Source organism: Ananas comosus, linkage group 9 (genome assembly GCF_001540865.1).
Source record: "Ananas comosus cultivar F153 linkage group 9, ASM154086v1, whole genome shotgun sequence".
NCBI lineage: Eukaryota > Viridiplantae > Streptophyta > Magnoliopsida > Poales > Bromeliaceae > Ananas > Ananas comosus.
In genome coordinates this window covers 11,219,858-11,239,780 of record NC_033629.1, presented here as the reverse complement: position 1 = coordinate 11,239,780, position 19,923 = coordinate 11,219,858, and the positions used below count along the sequence as shown (strand labels likewise).

Here is a 19,923-nt window from a genome sequence, read left to right as displayed (position 1 = left end):
CTTAACCCGGCTTAAACATTTTGGGTGGTAGCAAGGCCCAAGAGGTTAAGAGAGTTAAGCGTGCTAGGACGGGAGTAGTCCTGGGATGGGTGATCCCCTGGAAAGTGGTATAGATCATATTCAACGATGCCGATCACAATCAAGTGGTATAGAAGGAGAAGTGGTATAGAAGGAGAAGTAAAATATATATATATATAGAATTGAACTTCTATACTTTTAAAGGTACCAAGTCATTGGTGCTTGTAAGTTTTCGGCCCTTGGATTAAAGGATGTGCGGTTAGAATGATGTGGGCCCTCTAGGGTTGAGTGGGTGGTTGGTTGAATAGTATAATCTAACGGGTAAAAATGATCAAGGCATAGATCTAACGGTAAAAAATTTACAAGCACCAAATGCTTGGTACTTTTACAAGCACCATAGCCGGACTCATATATATATATATAGAGAACGCAGAAGTATATCTCTATATATACTTTTTCTCAACTCCAATCTATCTAATAGCGTTAAATAGATCTCAATACCAAACTAAGGCTTTGTTTGGGATTGCGGGAAGATTGCGTTACGTGCGGTTAAAAAGTACATTGAAAAAATACTATGTTTGTTTTCGTACCTAATATTGCGTTCCGCATATCGCGATGAGTCGGTTACAATATATTTTTTGCGGTCCCACTGGAGAACGCAGAATCATATCCCTATATGTTTTTTTCTCAACTCCATTCTATCTAATAGCGTTAAATAAGCCTCAATGCCAAACTAAGCCTAAGCCTAAATATTATAACCCAATAAGAATCACTCAATTTTATGGGAACCACTCAACCCTAAAAAACTAATATCATTCTAACCCTATATATATATATATAGGTGTTATAAGGTTTTAAACTAGTTTTGTAATGATATGTGTGTAACGTTCAACAAAGGTAAAATTATACCATGGTCGCTAAACTTGTTTATTCCGAATAAGTTGCTGAATTTATAACTCTTTAATTTGGATTCAATTGAATTTATCTAATTTTATTAATAGATGAACAATGTGGTAGATTATTTAATGGTCAAGCGTATCATCTCTAACAGATAATGTGACAACTATTTATGTACATCACTGCACAATCTCTTTCAGATAACATGGCGACATTGAACATTTAATTTTAGCACTCAAATCAAATGTCAAATTATCAATGAAGATGACGTGACAGATAAATTAGCTTCTAAATTACTAATTTCTTAAGTAGATGATATAAATAAACTTGGTTTGAGTGTTTCATTAGAATGAGCCTAGAAAGTGGAGTTGAAACAAATGAGAAAAAATAATTGAATTAATGAGACTACAAGTGAGGAGAAAACTTACTTAAATTATGAATGATTTTGAGTTGGTTATCCAGACTTATAAAATTTAGATTTTATTATCTAATTTTTTAATTTATTTGGTTTGAGCCGGTCAACGATATTTTACTTTAAAATTTAAATTTATAAAGTATATACTAACTAAATATATAAAGATAAACGACTCATTCAAATTTTAAAACTAAAGTATCGTTAACTGACCCAAATCAAACAAAATTAAGATTTTAAAAGTTTTGGTAGCAGACTAAAATTGGTCTATAGTTTAGTTAAGTTCGGTAGATTTTTAACAAATTTGAAAATAGACAATATATATATATATATAGAATTAGGCTACAATACTATCTATAGTACCGGAGCTCCGGTACTATAGTCTTGTTTTCGATCTTAGGGTGTTCAAATTAACGATCCACACCATTAAATATGATATAGGGTATATGAAGTTCTTAGGAATAAAATTTTAGCTTTTTTCGACATTGTTTATTTAGTAAATAAATTATATCAAAATGGACGGTAGAAATTGAATAATCTTTAAAATTTGAACATAAGACTTTTAAATTCAAGATCATGAATGTTAACCTTAATCTAAATAGTTTAAAGTATTTTCTATCAAAATTTGAATAAATTTAGATTCTTCTACACCGTTAAACTCCAAACTCGTCATAGTAGTCATTGAAAATTGACAATTTTGAAATGGTTTGATCATAAATTAAACTATGTCGAAAAAATATAAAATTTTATTTCTAAAAACTTTAAATAATCTAGATCAGTTTTAACGGTGTGGACCGTTAATTTGAATACCCGAAGATCGAAAACGGCACTATAATACTGAAGCCCCGATACTATAGATAGTATAGGAGACTAGCTCTATATATATATATATATATATATATATATATGCTACTATAAGCGCTTAGTGCTATTAGGTTTTCGGCCTTGGAAAAATGAACGTGCCGTTAGAATAATAATAACCCTCTGGGATTGAGTAGGTGGTTGATTGAATAATATAATTTAACAGGTGAAAATAGTTAAATGAATAGATTTAACGGCGAAAAACTCGATAGCATTAAATGCTTGGTACTATCGATAATATAATAGTCGAACTCTGTACTAATATTATTAATTAATGTGTCACACATCTCATTGTAGTTAGTGAACTATATATGTAACGATTCTCTAATTAAGATCAATGTTGAATGCTGTAACCAAGCTACGTAAAAAGTAAACTGAGAGATCTAGAGAGAGAGAGAGAGAGAGAGAGGATAGTAGAGAGAGAGAGAGGATAGTAGGGAACGTACGGGTTCCGGATACTAGCTCTGTACGTATTTGACTCTTTTTTGACGCTTTTATTAAGATGAGTACGTATCACGTGTTGCGTTAATCCCAATTCCCATGCAATTAATTAATTAATATTTATTTGTAACAAAGAACAAAAATATAAATGCTCAAGGATAAAAGCCGTTTACAAATATAATTAATTAGCGCACACGTCCCTGTAATAATCAAGTTAATACGACACTAACACATGATCACATGGATTATAATTATTACGTGTGGGCTGAGTTTGTTAGTTTCGGGGTGTGTGTCCTCTCCGCGTCGCACTAATCCCCTAATAATCTCTCTCTCTCTCTCTTTCTCCGTGTTACAGTAATACATAATTAATTAATGGAACTACATTTTATGGGTTAATTGCACCACACTACAACAAAAACGGTCTATAGCGACACTTTTAAATGTAGGTATATGTCAAAAAAGTGCTGTTAGGTAAAATTACCAACACTTTTAAAAAGTGTTGCAATATGTGGGGTCGCTAGGTATATAGTGACAGTTAAAGAGTGTCGCTATAACCTAAAAGAGTGCTGCTAATTTACGAACACTTATTTAAGCATTTAGCAACCGCCGAAACTTTATCTCGTTGACTGTGGTGGCGGAGGAGGACGATAGAAAAGGCTCTTCGTCTAGAATTTCAATGGATTGAGTGAAGAGAGAAGAAAAGATGGCAATTGATTTTTCTTTTTTTTTTTTCTTTTTTGTTTGTAATCGGGCTAAATGGACTGGGTGTGGTGGGTTGAGTAGAGTAATCTTTTATTTTGGTTGGATTGGGCTTTATATTTAGGCATTAGCAGATATTTTTTTAAGTTTTAGCATAAATGGGACACTTACTCAAAAGTGTCCCAAACATGTGTCACTATAACCTAATTCTGTTGTAGTGCCATTTGTTCTTAACTTTGTTTTTTACAATTAGATCTTTGACATTTATATTTAATTTACTGCTGTTAGGTTCTAGCCATGCACATTGTTGTTAATTTTGACCCGTATGATCTTAGATCACGATTATGCTAATCTAGTTTCTTTATGCCAATCTCAACACCGACTTTTTCAACTTTCTGAAAAAAATTGCATGGTGGCATGCCTGACTCGACGTCAAGGCGTCGAATTCTTCAAAAGATACGATAGGCATCGTCAAATGTGAGGTCGAGATATGGTTGATTGGCTGTATTATGGAGGGTGATTTTAAGGATGGTCAAATTGACCAGCTTGACGCGATAGGCACGCATAAAATAGAAGAGATTAAAGATGGAACCATTAAAAAAAATCATGTAAAGGTTGGGGACCAGGTGCAATTAACATTTCAATAGTATGGTTTTAATAAAAAAAATATATAAAATATATATGCAAAGCTAAGAACATATAAGATGTGTAAAGAAAAAAAAAACCTAAAATATAGGAGTCACATAGATGATTTGGTATTTCTAACTAATCAATTACTCTCCTAGAGTTCATCCATGCCATTATGATTTTTAAAAAAAATATTTTTGTAAGATATGATTGGCTGGATATAGATAATGCAATGCAACTTATCAGCGACTTAAGAGAAATTTCTATCTGTCCCAAGTCTCTGGCCTAACTTTGCTAATTGAGAAAGGGCAACCGAAGAGACAATGTACAAGATGCTTTTGTGGGATTTGAAGCATTTTGTAACTGCACAAATTAGGGCCTCAAGAAACGGTTATGTGACCGATTGTTCCTAGCGCAAGTGGCAAAAGGCTTGATGGTTAGTACCCGAACTCTCAATTCGAATACTAGTTGATTCGCATTTTTAACTAAATTTATTTCTAAAAAAATAAATAAAACGGGTCACATGCTACCTTTTTCTTAAAAAAAAAAAAGAAAAGAAATAATTCTGTGAAAATCTAAATATCAAGAGCAATCCCTAGGTTTACTTGCATTAATGTGGACAGCTTTTCTTGTAAGTAAAGGGCTATAAGTAGGGAGAATCTTTGAGGCCAAAGTAAGTAAGAGGAAGAGTATATTTGTAATTTCTATTTCTGAGTAACAGAATATGTAATTTTTTTATAGAATTTCTATTCTTTCTCTCTCTCTCTTTTTTTTTTTTTTTTGTTGCACTTAGTCTTTTAGATCGACTAAGTCCAAACTAGCAAGATTGAGACAGACTTAACATCTTCGAATAAGAAGGCGAGAACTGTATGAATATTTGTCAGCAAAATTTTTTTTGAGAGAAAGGTAGCGAGCTACCTGCTTCATTCATTAAAAGAGATGAACTAGACTTATAAGATGGATGCAGCTAAAGCTTCCGGAAAGAATATTTGTCAGCAAAATTACTAAGTCCGTAACAAAACTGGTGCATTATAGACTCTTATTCTAGGAGCGGATGGAGAAGGAGAGAGAGAAGAGTCAACTCTACCTGGGGAGGCCACACAGGGCTCGAGGAGAGAAGAGGAATGGGGTAAGGGGGAACATGTTTGTTGGGAGTCACCCACATCATTCACTCACCATTGCTTTCCCTAGTTTTAATTAGCTCGAATATATGTCTTTTCAAACTATTTTTTTTTTCTATGATAGTTTTGTATTTTGTGCTCCATGCACATGCATTCTGCAACAGTTTACAAAGGATTTTTTTTGAGAGATAGGTAGCACGCTATCCTCTTTATTTATTTTATTTATAAATAAACTTAGTTTGAAATGTGAATCAACTGAGATTCGAATTTGGGTCTCGGGTATCAACCACCACACCTTTTGCCACTTACTCTAGGGACGGTCGGTAAAAAAATATACTTTTAAAAATATAATTTCTAGGTGAAACTTTATTTTTTCGTCAGTTTAATTTTTTTTTTTTTAAAAAAAACCCAAACACCTCTAGCATGCATGCATGCTAATATGTAGGATTAAACTAAATGCTAGTATAAGTTAGGAGATAGTTAATTAATGTATTTTATGATCATTAAAGTGATAATTATACATGATAACTAATTAAAAAGGGACTAATAGAAATTTGTCATGTCAGCAAAACGTAAAATTCGTGTATTTTACGTTTCAATTTTGGCCATGATGGTTTGGCTCATGCATATTTTGTCGTTATGTGATTAATTTGTAATGTTACATTTAAATTGGAAGTGATGCTCTAATCCTTCTTTCCTTTTCTTTCCGAGGTCATAGAATATTTTTATGTCCTTGCAAATGAGCACGAATTATATTTTAATGACCCATGTGACATGTCCAAGATAATTAGTGATGATAGGCCCTTTATAGTTTAAGTAGAAATGAGAATAAAGACATTCAAGTGTAACTTTTTAAACCATAGAAATGTAATTAAAGTGCATAGATTGAATTATAAGAGGTCTAATATTAAACTTATATGTTAATTTATAACATTAAAAAACTCAAGAGTGAAAACAAACTTCAATTTATTATAATTTATGACTTAAAATTTTTTCAAATACCTACAATAATTTACAGTTCAATTTAGTTAACCAGATACTGATACCTCATTGATATGATAGTAATGTGATATCATTGGTAATTGTCGCCTCATCGATTGCAGCATTAATACATCACTACTTTCTGAGTATACTTTAGATTCGTACTGACTGTATCTCGCCTCCTAGATAGTAGATTGCAATTTGTAAACCTAATCTATTTTTAGTAAAATCATCTCATCCTCTTACTGAGACTAAAGAGCCAGTACTGGTTGGCTTTTTGATGAAAAGTTGTTGTCTTAGGAGGGGAAAAAAAAATAAAACATATTGCCTGGACCAGTGCACCAAATCAACCACATTATAGTTAGCTACTGTAGTAGAATGGTACTGATCAACTAAGGTGGTAGTGATGATGTATATGAATGTTATGTCATTACTATATCATTATTACATTAGCGTCACGTTTTCTCTATTGAACGAAACTTGTAAGCAAAACCTGAAAGTGGGGTCTGATTCGAAAAGTTTGAGAATTAAAGCGCAGAAATTTAACATCTGGAATTAATTGTTCTGAGGATTAGTTGTGCAATCCATTTATTCACCCTTTTTTTTTAGTCCTCGAAGTTTAATTAGTTGTCAGTTCGGTAATCTTAGTATTTCATGTTCAAAAATTGTAGTACTGCATGAAAATGATGTTCTAATGGTTAGATGAGTTGTTCCGCCAAATAAGCCTTTTTGTTCTTTCTTTTATTTCGGCTTCGATTAGCGGTTATTAACCTTTAATAGATTGTTTTAAACCAGGGTGTTACAAACTCCCCATGTTAGACTCTGACATCATCGTCAGGTCCAAACCAGATCACAGACAGGCAAACCAGGACTATTACCAGGCAGATTCTAGAGGTGGCTCCTACGGGTTCAAGAGGTGGCTCCCACCAAACCCGTTGGTGTAGCACTTTGTCCCGCATAGCGCCTAGTTCTCACACTTTCGGCTGGTAACCTGTATCTGATACCAATTACAACAACCTGACCCGCTAGCAACAATAACTCGTTGAGCCAAACCGCCGGCCAAAAATGCTTAAGCCCAGTTACTATTACTAGCGTGTAGGTCTCATATAAACTGATCGAAATCAGTATCCCATCCGATGTGGGACTATTGGGAGTGTTACAGGGAATATAGAAACTACAATTTGGTTTATAATGATTCTGCTACAGAATTCAAATTTTTTTTATACAATACTCTTTTTAAGGTAAACAATGTAGTGTACCTACCCAAACTATAGACTATTTTGAACTGTTCAAAACGTTTAATTTGTTAGATCTGAATCAGTTAGCAGCACTTTGACTTCTAAATTTGAATACATTGTTTATCTTTATAGCTTTAGTTAGTATGCTTTATTCAATTATCGCAATTATAAATTTATTAAAATAAATAATTGACTTAAAGTTTAAAGTTAAAATATCGTTCACCGACTAAAATCAAAAAAAGTGAAATGTTGGGTAATAAAATCAAAATTTTGAAAGGATAGACAACCAATTCAAAATGGTCCATCGTTTAGGTAAGTTCGATATATTTTTATCTTTTTTTTAAAGAATACTATTTAGATAACACTTCCGACGACAGAAATAAATAAATGAATCCTTATTAACCAGAGTTCATTAGATAATTTGCTACCCTACAATCATGTGAATATATATATATATATATACACGACGAATAATTAAACATGAGGCAAAGTTAAATCGATAAATGATAACAAAAATTAGCGAATCTATAAAAATATTTTTATCTCGTTGATAAAACACATTAAGCAGTTCTAGATATAAAACATCTATCAACCAATTAAATATATCTATATTATACATCCAAAAACACGAGTAGTTAACAACAGAATCTATATATCAATATTAAATTTTTATTATTAAAAAAGGAAAAGGAAAAAATTAAAAAAAGCACAGCCCAAATGAACAGTAGAATGAGACATTAAAGTGAGGGAGAAGGCAGAGAAAAAAGCACCGGATTTTACGGGACTAGCCACAGCTCCTTGTCTGCCACGTGGGAGACCTACGACCCTCCGATGACAAGTCAACGGCCGAGAAACACATACATTAGTCTTCCCCGTCATTCTTCCCCTAATTATTTCCCCCCATTCGCTGGCAGTCACTGTCACCCTCCATCATCATTCATAATACACCCTCTCGACCTTCTAATCATCTTTTATTATTATCATGTGTCACAGGTGTGTATATACGTATATACATAATTAGACTGAAATACTTCTAATAATATCAAATTATTGATACTATTAAATTTTTAGTTCTTAGATGAAATGATGTACAATTAGAATGATATTAATTTTCTAGGGTTGAATGGATGGTTTGTTGAATAGTATAATCCAACGAGTGGAAATAATCAAATAGGTAGATACAACGGTGAAAAACTTATTAGCATCCGGTGCTTGGTCCACATATATATAGAATTTGGCTGAAATACTATTAATAGCACCAAGTTATTAGTGCTATTAGGTTTTCGGCTCTTAGATGAAAAAGTATATGGTTAGGATGATAGTTGTCCTCGTTTAGATTAATAGTGGTTTGTTAGGATTGAGTAGGTGGTTGGCTAAAAAGCATGATCTAACGATTAAAAATGATCAAAGGGATAAATCTAATGGTAAAAAATTCAGTAACACCAAGTGCTTGGTGCTATCGATAGTACCCCAACGACTTTCTCTCTCTCTCTCTCTCTCTCTCTCTCTCTCTCTCTCTCTCTATATATATATATATATATTATCTGCATAAGATTATTTTGAAGCGCTGATTGAATGACGGGATGTAAAATATTTAATAATAATTTATTCTGTATAAATTTTATTTTATTTTTGTGTGATTGAACGATAGGAGTTTTTATGTTTACTCCTCGAAAGTTAGCAGCATTTATGGTTTGGTAAGACAATATATTTCACATACATACGTGACAAATTATGTTAATTTATTGTGAAAAATAATTGGAGGATCGAGTATCGTATGCATTCAAGATATTTTATCGCACTCTTGCCTAGCAATTGCTATATACATGTTTAGTAAATAGAAGGGATATACAAAAATAAGATGTCTATGCGTCCAAACAAGGCATAAAGTCCTATTTGAATACATGAATATCTTATTCGGTATATTCTTTTAGTTTATAGAAGAAGGTTGTAATATTTGGTCGATGAGAAATGTGATTTCAAAGGTATACAATATTTTGTTTCTTCAAGTTATTTTTTAAGATAAGTTAAATTACAACGAAGGTGAAATATACTATCCTATCAAATTGTAAATGCTAAAAAAATCTTTCAAAAGCAAATTCAAACTTGTAGCTTTCAATCATAAAAGAAAATTCTCATATTGATAACTTATTTCGATATTCAAACAAGATTTCAATCAATCCTATTGTGTGCTATAAGATGGTAAAATTTCTAATTATAGTAATGTAATTCATGTACTTGTGTATAATGTAGAGTTCTGTAATTGAATGTTGTTAGTTTTGTGTGAAATAATCGTGGCAGAATAAACTTTTCTCTTTTGACATAAAATATTATTTTTTAATGTGAAAAATCTCATTTATATACTTTTTACTACAGTTAAGCGCAAAATTTTTTATTTGCCGAAGGCTATTCGTGAAGTGATTGTAGTTCAAAACAAAAATAGAAGTTAGACCAAACAAACACTATATGTAAAGCCTATTTAGCCCTACCTCTACATCGACTTTCAACTCTAGTGATCCCAAAAGGCATATTTTACAAAATGAAAACTTCAAATTTTCTATTACAGTGGAAGATTGATACAGATCGAGTCTCAAGAGAAAGAAACTTTAATTCGAAACTTCTAATTCGACCATAGATATAGGGTCTAATGGTTAGTTTATAATAAAACATTTAGAAAAGGAAAAGAAAATTAAACTCTTAAACTTTAATATAGCAAAAAGTAGAACAAAGATTATAAACCCAGTTCAAATTTGATGCTTCTTTATTCCATTTTAATAATATAACAATATTTTATTGAATAATACTGTGGGTAAAGCTAAATAAATTTGCAGTGCTAGGTTTAGAATCCAAAATAGATTGTAACTCTACAACTTTTTTTTATTTAAAAGCTTATTTTTCTCTATTAGCTAGTCTAATTATTGGATCAAACTACAACAGAATTAGATTATAGCGACACATGTTTGGGACACTTTTGTGTAAGTGTCTTATTTATGCCAAAACTTAAAAAAAAATTTACTAATGCCTAAATAGAAAGCCCAATCCAACCAAAAATAAAAGGTTACTGTACTCAACCCACCCTATCCAGTCATTCGACCCGATTACAAACAGAAAAAAAAAAGAAAAATCGATTAACATCTCCACTTCTTCCCTTACTCAATCCACTAAAATCCTAGACGAAGAGCCCTTCACTCTCCTCATTCTCCGCCACCGCAGCCAACGAGGTCGAGTTCCGATGGTTGCTAAGTGTTTAAATAAGTGTTAGTAAATTAGGAGCACGTTTTTTGGCTATACCGACACTCTTTAACTGTTACTATATATTTAGTGACCCTACATATAGTAACACTTTTTAAAAATGTAGGTAATTTAGCCAGCAGCACTTTTTTGACATGTACCGATATTTAAAAGTGTTGTTATAGACCGTTTTTGTTGTAGTGAAGGTGAAGCCACATTCCGAGTTGAACCTACAGTCAAGCATCGAAAATTTCCGGTTACTGGATGAATGTTCTGGAACCTAATCAGGTGTCTTTCGGAACTTAAGCCTCGTTTCAAAACCTTGGTACGGAAACTTATGCTCCGGAATCTAACACTTCAAATCCTAGCCTAGAATGTCAGGTTCCAAACTTTAGTTTTAGGTTCCAAAATTAGAGGTCGTGACAAACAAAGTTACAACGCATTCGACTCCAAAGCGGTCGATATTGTGTTTTAAGATCACAGATTGATTAGGAGAATCTTCTCAATTGTTTTTAAGCGGAGATTGACGCCTAGAAGTGACTTAGAGGTTTGGATGAACGACGACGATCGTTTTCTACCTTGTTTTTAGAGTTTTATAAGCCTTGTTATCCTTGTTTAGGATTTTAGAGCTTCATTATAAAATCCTAATAGAGGGGAAAAAAAAAAAAAAAAAAACGTGAGAGAGCTCTAAGAGATCGAGAGAATATTGTTACATCCATATTTACTATTTATGTTTTTATACTGTGAATTAATTGAAGAATCAATTGAGATGATCTTACCAGTGGACATAGCTAGCTCGACATCATTGTCTGAATCCCGCTAATTTCTTATGTTTTTGTTCTCTTTATTGTTTTGTTATTCGCACGTTAGTCTTCTCAATCTTTATTGTAATATTCAAATTTTCTTTTTCTTTTTTTTGAGGGATAGGTAGCATGGTAACCATTTCGTTTATTTCATTTAGAAATAAACTTAGCTAGAAATGTGAATCAATTAGATTCGAACTTAGGTCTCGGGTGCCAACCACCAAGCCCTTTGCCACTTTCTCTAGAGACAGTCGGTGATTCAAATTTTTTTTGGCTGTACTATTATATCGAGAGAATTTGAGATGTGTTCAGTTACTTTTCGGCCCATTCTTTATTAATTAATCACATTTCTTTTTTATATTGAAACTAAAAAAAATAAAAAGGAAAAAATTAAAAAAAAAGACTTTCCGTGGTTTCGCACTTTTTCATTTTCGTACCATGTGGTTTAAAGTGTATCAAGTTAGTACCATGTGGTTTCGCACTTTCTCACTTTAGTACCCTGTGGTTTAAAGTGTATTAAATTAGTACTCTGTGATTTTATTTTTGTATCAATTTAATACTCTGTGGTTTTATTTTTATATCAAGTTAGTACCCTATAATTTTATTTTTTTTCGAATAAAATATTAAACCACAGGGTACTAAAGTGAGAAAGTGCGAAAACACAGGGTACTAACTTGATACACTTTAAATCATAGGATATTAAAATAAGAAAGTGCGAAATTATAAACTAACTTGATATACTTTAAACCAGATGATACTAAAATTAGAAAAAAAGATACCACAAGAGAGGTTTTTTGGAGTTTTTTCAAGTCAACAGTAGAGACTTTTAAAGAGAATATGTTGCAGGGATTATAAATTTTTTTTTTTGTTGGTTATATAGATTTAGTATTAAATTTTTTCTTTTTCTGTAGATCTACTAAAATAGTATTCATCAAAAGTAACGCGATGCCTTTCCTGGAGGGAATGGTGCTTTGGCCATTTCCCGTGATAGGGTTAGAAAGAGAGAGAGAGAGAGAGAGAGAGAGAGAGAGAGAAAAAGAAGGGGTATCATAAATGGGATTGATGAAGCAACAGCTTAGGTTGCAGTGTCCATGGCGGCGTTGCAGTGGCTCTAATTCCGTGTCTTAAATATCCCCCACCCCCTCCATATATAAAACAAGGAAAAAAAAAAAAAGAGAGAGAGAGAGAGAGAGGGGTGGTGGAGAATTCAAGAAGAAACAACACAGGACTGGAAAGAGATAGAAACAAAAAATAAAAATTAAAAAAATACAGATCTAGAGAGAAAGAGAGAGAGAGAGAGAGAGAGAGAGCCCCACAGCAGCTGCAGCAGCAGCAGCAGTTTTCTGCTTCTGCCGCGCCTCTTCTCACTCAGAGGTAATAGAAAAGAAAAGGTGTTTAAAACCAAAACAAGAGAAGAGAAAAAAAAAAAATCTCTATCCTCACCCTTTTCTTAAAGAAGCTGAAGGAGAAGGAGAAGGAGAAGGAGAAGGAGAAGGAGAAGAGAGGGGTATAGAGAGGGTGGCGGGTTAATTAAGCTGCTAATGGATGGGAGAGAATGGCCGGGTTCTCTCTAGGCGGAGGCCGCCGCGGCAGCGAAGGAGGAGAAAACGAGCAACAACACCAACACGCAGCAGCAGCAGCAGCCGCCGCCGTGATCCCTCCCGACAGTCTCTTCCTCTTCGGCGGCGGAACCAATCAGCAGCCGGACATCTCCTACCCCCGGGGCTTCGAATTATGGCAGCACCACCACCACCCCCAGCTTCCCTCGTCCGCAGCAGCAGCAGCAGCGCTCATCGGCTTTTCTTCTGACCATCAGCTGCCGGCCGGGAGGATTGTAATGAGAGGAGGAGGAGGAGGAGGGCGGAGCGGCGGTGCTGCTGCTGCCGGCAGCAGCGGCGGCGGCGGAGGGGGAGGGGTGAGCTGTCAGGACTGCGGCAACCAGGCGAAGAAAGACTGCGCGCACATGCGGTGCCGGACGTGCTGCAAGAGCCGGGGCTTCCAGTGCCCCACCCACGTCAAGAGCACGTGGGTCCCCGCCTCCAAGCGCCGCGAACGCCAGCAGCATCTCGCCGCCGCCGCCGCCGCCCTCCACAACCCTCGCCGCCTCGCCGCCGCCGCCGCCGCTCCCGACACCTCCAAGCGGCCCCGAGAAATTTGCCCCCGCCCCGCCGCAACACCCGCCGTCGCCTCCGCAGGTACGCGTAGTAGCGCTACTCAAAAGCTATTTCTGAATCATTTCCTATTAGATCGACGATTTCTGAAAAACTTAAAACTTATTTTGAGTGTACTGTTAGGGATGGAGGGAGTGAGTTTTCCGGCGGAGGTGAGCTCGCCGGCGGTGTTCCGGTGCGTGCGGGTGAGCACGATGGACGAGGCGGCGGCGGCGGCGGAGGACGAGCTGGCGTACCAGACGGCGGTCAGGATCGGCGGGCACGTGTTTAGGGGAATTCTTTACGACCAAGGGCCCGAACCGTCGTCGTCTACGCCGCCTGCAGCTGCTCTCGCAGCGGCGGCGGCGGCAGTGAGCGGGTCGATGGCGGCAGGGCCCAGCGCAGTTGTGTCGGCGGGGATGTTGGATGCGCCGAATTTGTCGTCGTCGTCGCTGCAGTATCCGACACCTCTCAGTGCTTTCATGGCTGGTACTCAGTTCTTCCCACACCACCCTAGACCATAATAGTTGAGATAATAACACGTACCCTAGCAAAGAGAGAGAGAGAGAGAGAGAGAGAGAGAGAGAGAAAGAAACAAGTTTGGACATTGAAGATCAGCTTGCTAGTTTGTTAGGGTTTAATTGGTTACATGTTAACTTCAACACATCTCTCTCTCTCTCTCTCTCTCTCTCTCTCTCTCTCTCGCTATAAGTTCTTTGCTTGTTTTATGAGAGTGATGATCATCTACAGGCAAAACAAGCAGTAGACTAAAGGAATTTAAGCGCAAAGAGAAGCATTAAATTACATTGGCAACTTCTTTAGAGGGTTTTGTTTTTGCTTTTTATTGGAGCCCGTTCTCCATGCTGTGTGCATGGCATTGAAGTAAGGAAACACCAAGATTTAATATACTCATTAACATATTATAGCTGTGGAGATCATGACCTTCATATATGAATCTCTCTCTCTCTCTCTCTCTCTCTCTCTCTCTGAGCAATTAATGTGTTGAGTTTTGAAGCTGCATTGATGGTTGGAACTGATGGGTGTAGTAATTTTATCCTTCAAATCATTTGCTCCCCCTCTTCTGAGGCTGAATATAGGAAAGAAAGGCTGAATATAGGAAAGAAGGGGAATTAATGAAAGAAGAGATTGTACATTAATTAGTGAAGCTAGGACACATGCTTTAATATTTCTCATTTGTCTCTCACCATTTCCTTCTGATCAAAAGATCAAAATATTAATTGACCATGATTTTGTAATATACCAACTGCATTCTCTCTGTCTCTCCCTCTCTAGTTTTATATGATAATGTATACTACATGTGTATAGGTGAGTATCATAAGAATACAATGCTAAGTTAGGCAAGTTGTCAGAGTGGAGGATTAATGAATGTAGAGTTTAGTTTACACATGACTCCACAATTAATCTAGATACATGAGAAATTAATCTTGTGTTCTTAATGCATGCAAACTATATATTAATGATCAGAGTTCTAAGAAAATGAGAATAGGAAGATATGGTGTTGGGAGAGATACTTGTGTAGTTACATGTCCAAATATTAGAATGCTAATTTTGATAACTAATTCCATGGTTAATGGTTGTAATTAGTTGCACTTCTATTTCCATTTCTTTTTAGCACTCTATTTTTGCTCCTTCAAATTAAATGATCCAGCTTGTAATCTACTTTAAATTGCTGCTACTTACTCAATTTGCTTGTCTGTGAATCTGTAACTCATAAAAAATATAAGTGTACTTTTGTGTGTGTGAGTGTCTGTGTGTGTGTCTGTGTGTATGTATATGCATGTGTGTCTGTCTTACATTAATTTTGAGGAGAAAAGTGTCTTTTCTTACATTAATATGCTATATTTCCTTGTTTTTCTTTTTTAATTTCATAAATGATAATTAGCAAATGATGGTAGGACTGCATCATCTAGCTTTTATTGTGAAGTAACAAATTAAAGTTTAATTTCTACACCACCAATTACTGTATGGCATAATAAAAGATTAATAATGATACTGTTACGCGCAATTTTATTAGCTTTCTGCACAATCATGATTTTGAATGGCTAGATTTATTTTTGACCGTTTAAATTTGTCGTAGTATACAAATCTTGAGTTAGTTGATCGATTATTGTGTACGAAAATTTGATCTTAATTTCTTACTGTTGAGGGTGTAACACTCTCACCATATAATAGCAAAATGAATAAAACTAATATTTACTTTGTCTATGCTAGCTAGCTGTTGGTTTTGGTCCACTTTGGACATTGAGAAAGGAATCATGTTTTGTTGTATTAAATTTGGACTTTGTTACTTATGATAGTTTTACTTAAATGTTGGTTACAAAAATTAGGGTTTGAGATGTGCATTGGTGTAAGTATTTTTCTGGCTTAGGGTTATGTGATAACTGACCAGCAGTACTTCTATGACAGATAAAGAAGGCAAGTAGGAGTGTGTGAAACCCTGCATATTGATTTGATGGTTTTTAAATTCAAAAAGAAAAGACTAAAATTGTACATATTGTTCTAAAATGTTAAACAATTGTTCTATCAACTAGTTAATAAATATACTGCTCACTTGATGATTTATGTAGAACTGTACGAGCTATGATTTTTGTTGCTATATAGACTACAATATTTTATATCGTACATCATATTTAACAGCGTCAAATGCTTATGTATATTTTGTTTAAAGTTGATTGTACAAGTTCTTCGATTGATTTGACTTATTATTTTTTTAAAATACATCTGTTTTTCGATATATAGTTTGACATAAGTTCATGTTTCTTGTTCTTTTATAAAGAAGAGTACGTACTAAATCTCTTTTTGCCCTGGAAGTTTGGATGTTGCTACAAAAAGGGAGGTAAAATATGAGAGAAATGTTATTTGTATATTCAAAATGTTGGATGTAAATTTTATAAGTCTCCAATTTTCAGTATACAATTAGCATTGCTTTTTGCCAAAATATAATCATTCCATACCATAGGGGCTTCGCTTGAAGTTTCCCTTTAATTTGTTTAATGCTAATCATTTATACATAATGCATGATAGAGAATACGCCACAAATTAAATACCTTGTAATCTCTACAATCCTTAATAGAGTTTTACCCATACTAGTCCACTACTCATTTTTATCGGTGGACTATGTAAGACACGATAACAAACCTAAACTTTTCTGCAATCTCGATCAACATTGTCATTGTCTTTTTGTTTAAATGTAAATTTTATGTTGTTACATGTAACATTGGCATACGAAAATCTCTTTTCTTCTCATCATTAGTTGATATACTATATAAACTGCGGGCTCTCCGCCGTTACATGGATACTTTATAACATAAGATTCTTATTTAAGAAAATAAAAAAGGACAATAATAATAATACCATGAGATTGATATTTTTAATCTTTATTATTATTATATGCATGTATTTATTCATCTGCACATAATGCTGTATATTTTCTCCATCATCTTCGGGTTCATGCAGTATCTTAATATCTTTAAGAATTAGAAGATTACTTTTAGGCTATAGAGGAAGGTGCAACTTATACTTCTAAGCTTGATTCAAAAGTCACATAGACAACATCAAAAAAAGCATACGAAAAGGTGCAAATATAATTCCTTTTGTCTTCTGCTTTGGGACCCATTCATATGGCTTTTTAAAGAGATCAAAGCAAGGCTATAAAAATGCATGGGACAAAAACAATTTCATGGGTCGACACATTCTTTTCTTTTATTATATAACTTGACACGAATCTTCAAGCAGATTAATTTGAATACTATTCATTGATTGAACAGGGATCATCCAATTGGATGCATCCTATATAATCGTTGTACTATCGAAGTTTTGGCATTCAAATGCCTATATAGGTCATTCTGAAGTGACTCCCTCAACTTACATAATTTGGGATTGAGATATTGAACTTTTGTTTTTTTTTTTATGTATATATATAAAATTTATTCATTACTCAGATCCAACTAATATGATACCTATGATGATGGTAGTTGATATAAGGATGTTTTAACAATAGAATCCATGAATTTATCTGTGTGTGTGTGTGTGTGTGTGTGTGTGTGTGTCTATATATATATATATATATATATATATATATATATATATATATATGAGTTTATAGAGATACTTATGATATTTTAAACCTTTAAAGAGGTACAAATAAAATCACCCCTTTTGAATAATTTGACACTAATATTCAAGCAACATTTAAGTAGGTACTATTCAACGGCGGAAAGGGTAACGTCCAACAAGACGTCGTTTCATAGAACTATTGTTCTATAATATTTTAATTGCGTAGAATGATTAACTTTTGCTTTAATAAAGAACTAAAATTTTTTGAATTGTAAATACACTATCAATCGAAATGTTGTACTAGTGGGGTCTTTATAAAGCTTTTAATGATGTTGTACGTAGTAAACAAAATATATACTTTTTTGACAAGAGAAATAAACTAAGCTAAAAAAAAAAAAAAAAGAAGGTATCTCAGAAATCAATTATCAAACTCTTAATTAACTGTGCTGTGCTAGATATAATGGATGATAGTAAATAAACTATTAATTCACATTTTGTTCATTAAATACGCTAGACCCTAAATCTTCATTAGTGTGATTATCATTCCTTATTAATATTACTAGAAATATGGATTGTTGGATGTAGAGATAATTACTTAGCATGCCAAGTTAGGTTTCTATTTTTACGAATGATGGAACCAATCAGCGGGACAAAATGAAAGGTTAGAATATTTTAAAAATTTTGAGTCATCTAATTTGACAAATCAATTCAAATTGGAGGATCAAAATGAAATGGCTAGCTTATAAGTTACACTTTTGATTCTCAAACTATGAAGACAGTTTTTCACTTTTTATAATTATTTGATCAAATTTTTAGATTATTGTAATCAATTTTTGCAGTGCAATTTAATTGATTATATGATTACATGCTATTGATATAGTACGTAGTAATGAGTTTTACTCATGTTGCAATCACAATAATGTCACATCATTACTGTGTTAGTAATTACATGACCATTTAATCAAGTGAGTTACACCATAAGGCTTAATTTTAACAATCTGAAAAAATTAAGTAAAAAAATATAATAAATTAAAGTTGGAGACCAAAGAATCATGCTTCATATGGTTTTGAAGCAAAAGTACACAATTGGTCCTCAAACTATGGGGCTCGTGACATTTTGGTTCTCAAATATTTATTTATTATAATTTTTGATTCGTATATTGTAAATTGTTACAATCAAGTTTCATAATCTAATTTACTTAACTAAATATTAATGTATCTCTAATGTGAAAGTGATGTGACATCCTAATTATTATAGCGTCATCAATCATACACTACTATATCACTTTTAACAACTCATTTACATTAGCCAACTAAGTTAGAAGCTGAGATTTAATTGCAATAATTCAAAAAATTCAAACTAAAAATAATAACATGCATGGGCACCAATTAAAGTGTCATAATAAAGAGCAATACTACTCATACACCCCAATGGGGGGTGTATGATATACATCCTATTCATTCTAGGATAAAACTTTTCACTAGTCATATTGATGTGACTAGTAAAATTCAATTCAACCTAGATATTTATATATATTCTTACAAAGTTCAACTTTTTATATTTATTCATGCAAAAGTCCAGTAATATTCGTATATGCTCCTTTAGTTTATTATCGTTAGAACACTATTTATTTTTTTAAAAAAGATAAGTGAAATCATATTTTTGTCATTATAAATATGTGCCTCCAATAATCCCCAACTATTAGAATTATGCAAAAATTTTCTCCCAAAAATCTCCAGCCGTCGTCATTTTCTTCCATTCTACTATCACAAATAATATAAGAGGGGTAAAAGGGTTAATTTATCTCATTTACTAATCAGTGTTAAGTATTTTACTTATGGTTAACTATATTTTTCTAACGGATTCTAATAGCGGAGATATATTTGAAAATGTAAGAATTTTTGCAAGAATAAATATAAAAAAGTTGAATTTTATAAGGGTATATGTGCTATTCAATACGTTTATAGGGAGCTGTATGTAATTAACCCATATTAAATTTTGAAAAATACTTCTTGCACACCCCAAAAAGGGATGTACATCTTACACCTGTAATCTTAGGATTGATAAAAATTGAATTAATTTTTAGTAAAATTTTAAAAAAATTGATGTGACAATAATGACCTTGGATTGAGTTGGTGTGAGATATACACCCCACTTTAGAGTGTACCTGTAGCATTGCTTTTAAATTTTAGAGCTTTTTTGCTTTTAGCGCCCCTCTAAAAAAAAAATCACAAATAGCCCCACAAAATTTATATTTGCAAGATTTGGTCCTATCCCCGCAACGCAAGCGTCACGCGAGCACCACATGAGCGTGGCCGGTTAAGTTGAACACGGTGAACCATTCACCGTGTTCAAACTTAACTTAT

The 19,923-nt window shown here is 33.7% G+C and overlaps 1 protein-coding gene across 1 annotated transcript; it reads left to right on the top strand.

The window, feature by feature from the left end:
* LOC109715764 (protein SHI RELATED SEQUENCE 1-like) lies at positions 12,824-14,058 on the top strand. The gene is made up of 2 exons (XM_020240911.1): positions 12,824-13,524; positions 13,624-14,058. Exons 1-2 carry the CDS (start codon positions 12,885-12,887, stop codon positions 14,001-14,003), a joined length of 1,020 nt encoding a protein of 339 aa, XP_020096500.1. The 5' UTR covers positions 12,824-12,884; the 3' UTR covers positions 14,004-14,058.

Bases quoted from the DNA above. Each gene is read 5' to 3' on its own strand.
- LOC109715764 (XM_020240911.1), top strand. From the start codon at position 12,885: ATGGCCGGGTTCTCTCTAGGCGGAGGCCGCCGCGGCAGCGAAGGAGGA. The intron at 13,525-13,623 runs GTACGCGTAGTA...GTGTACTGTTAG, and splicing joins ACCCGCCGTCGCCTCCGCAG to GGATGGAGGGAGTGAGTTTT.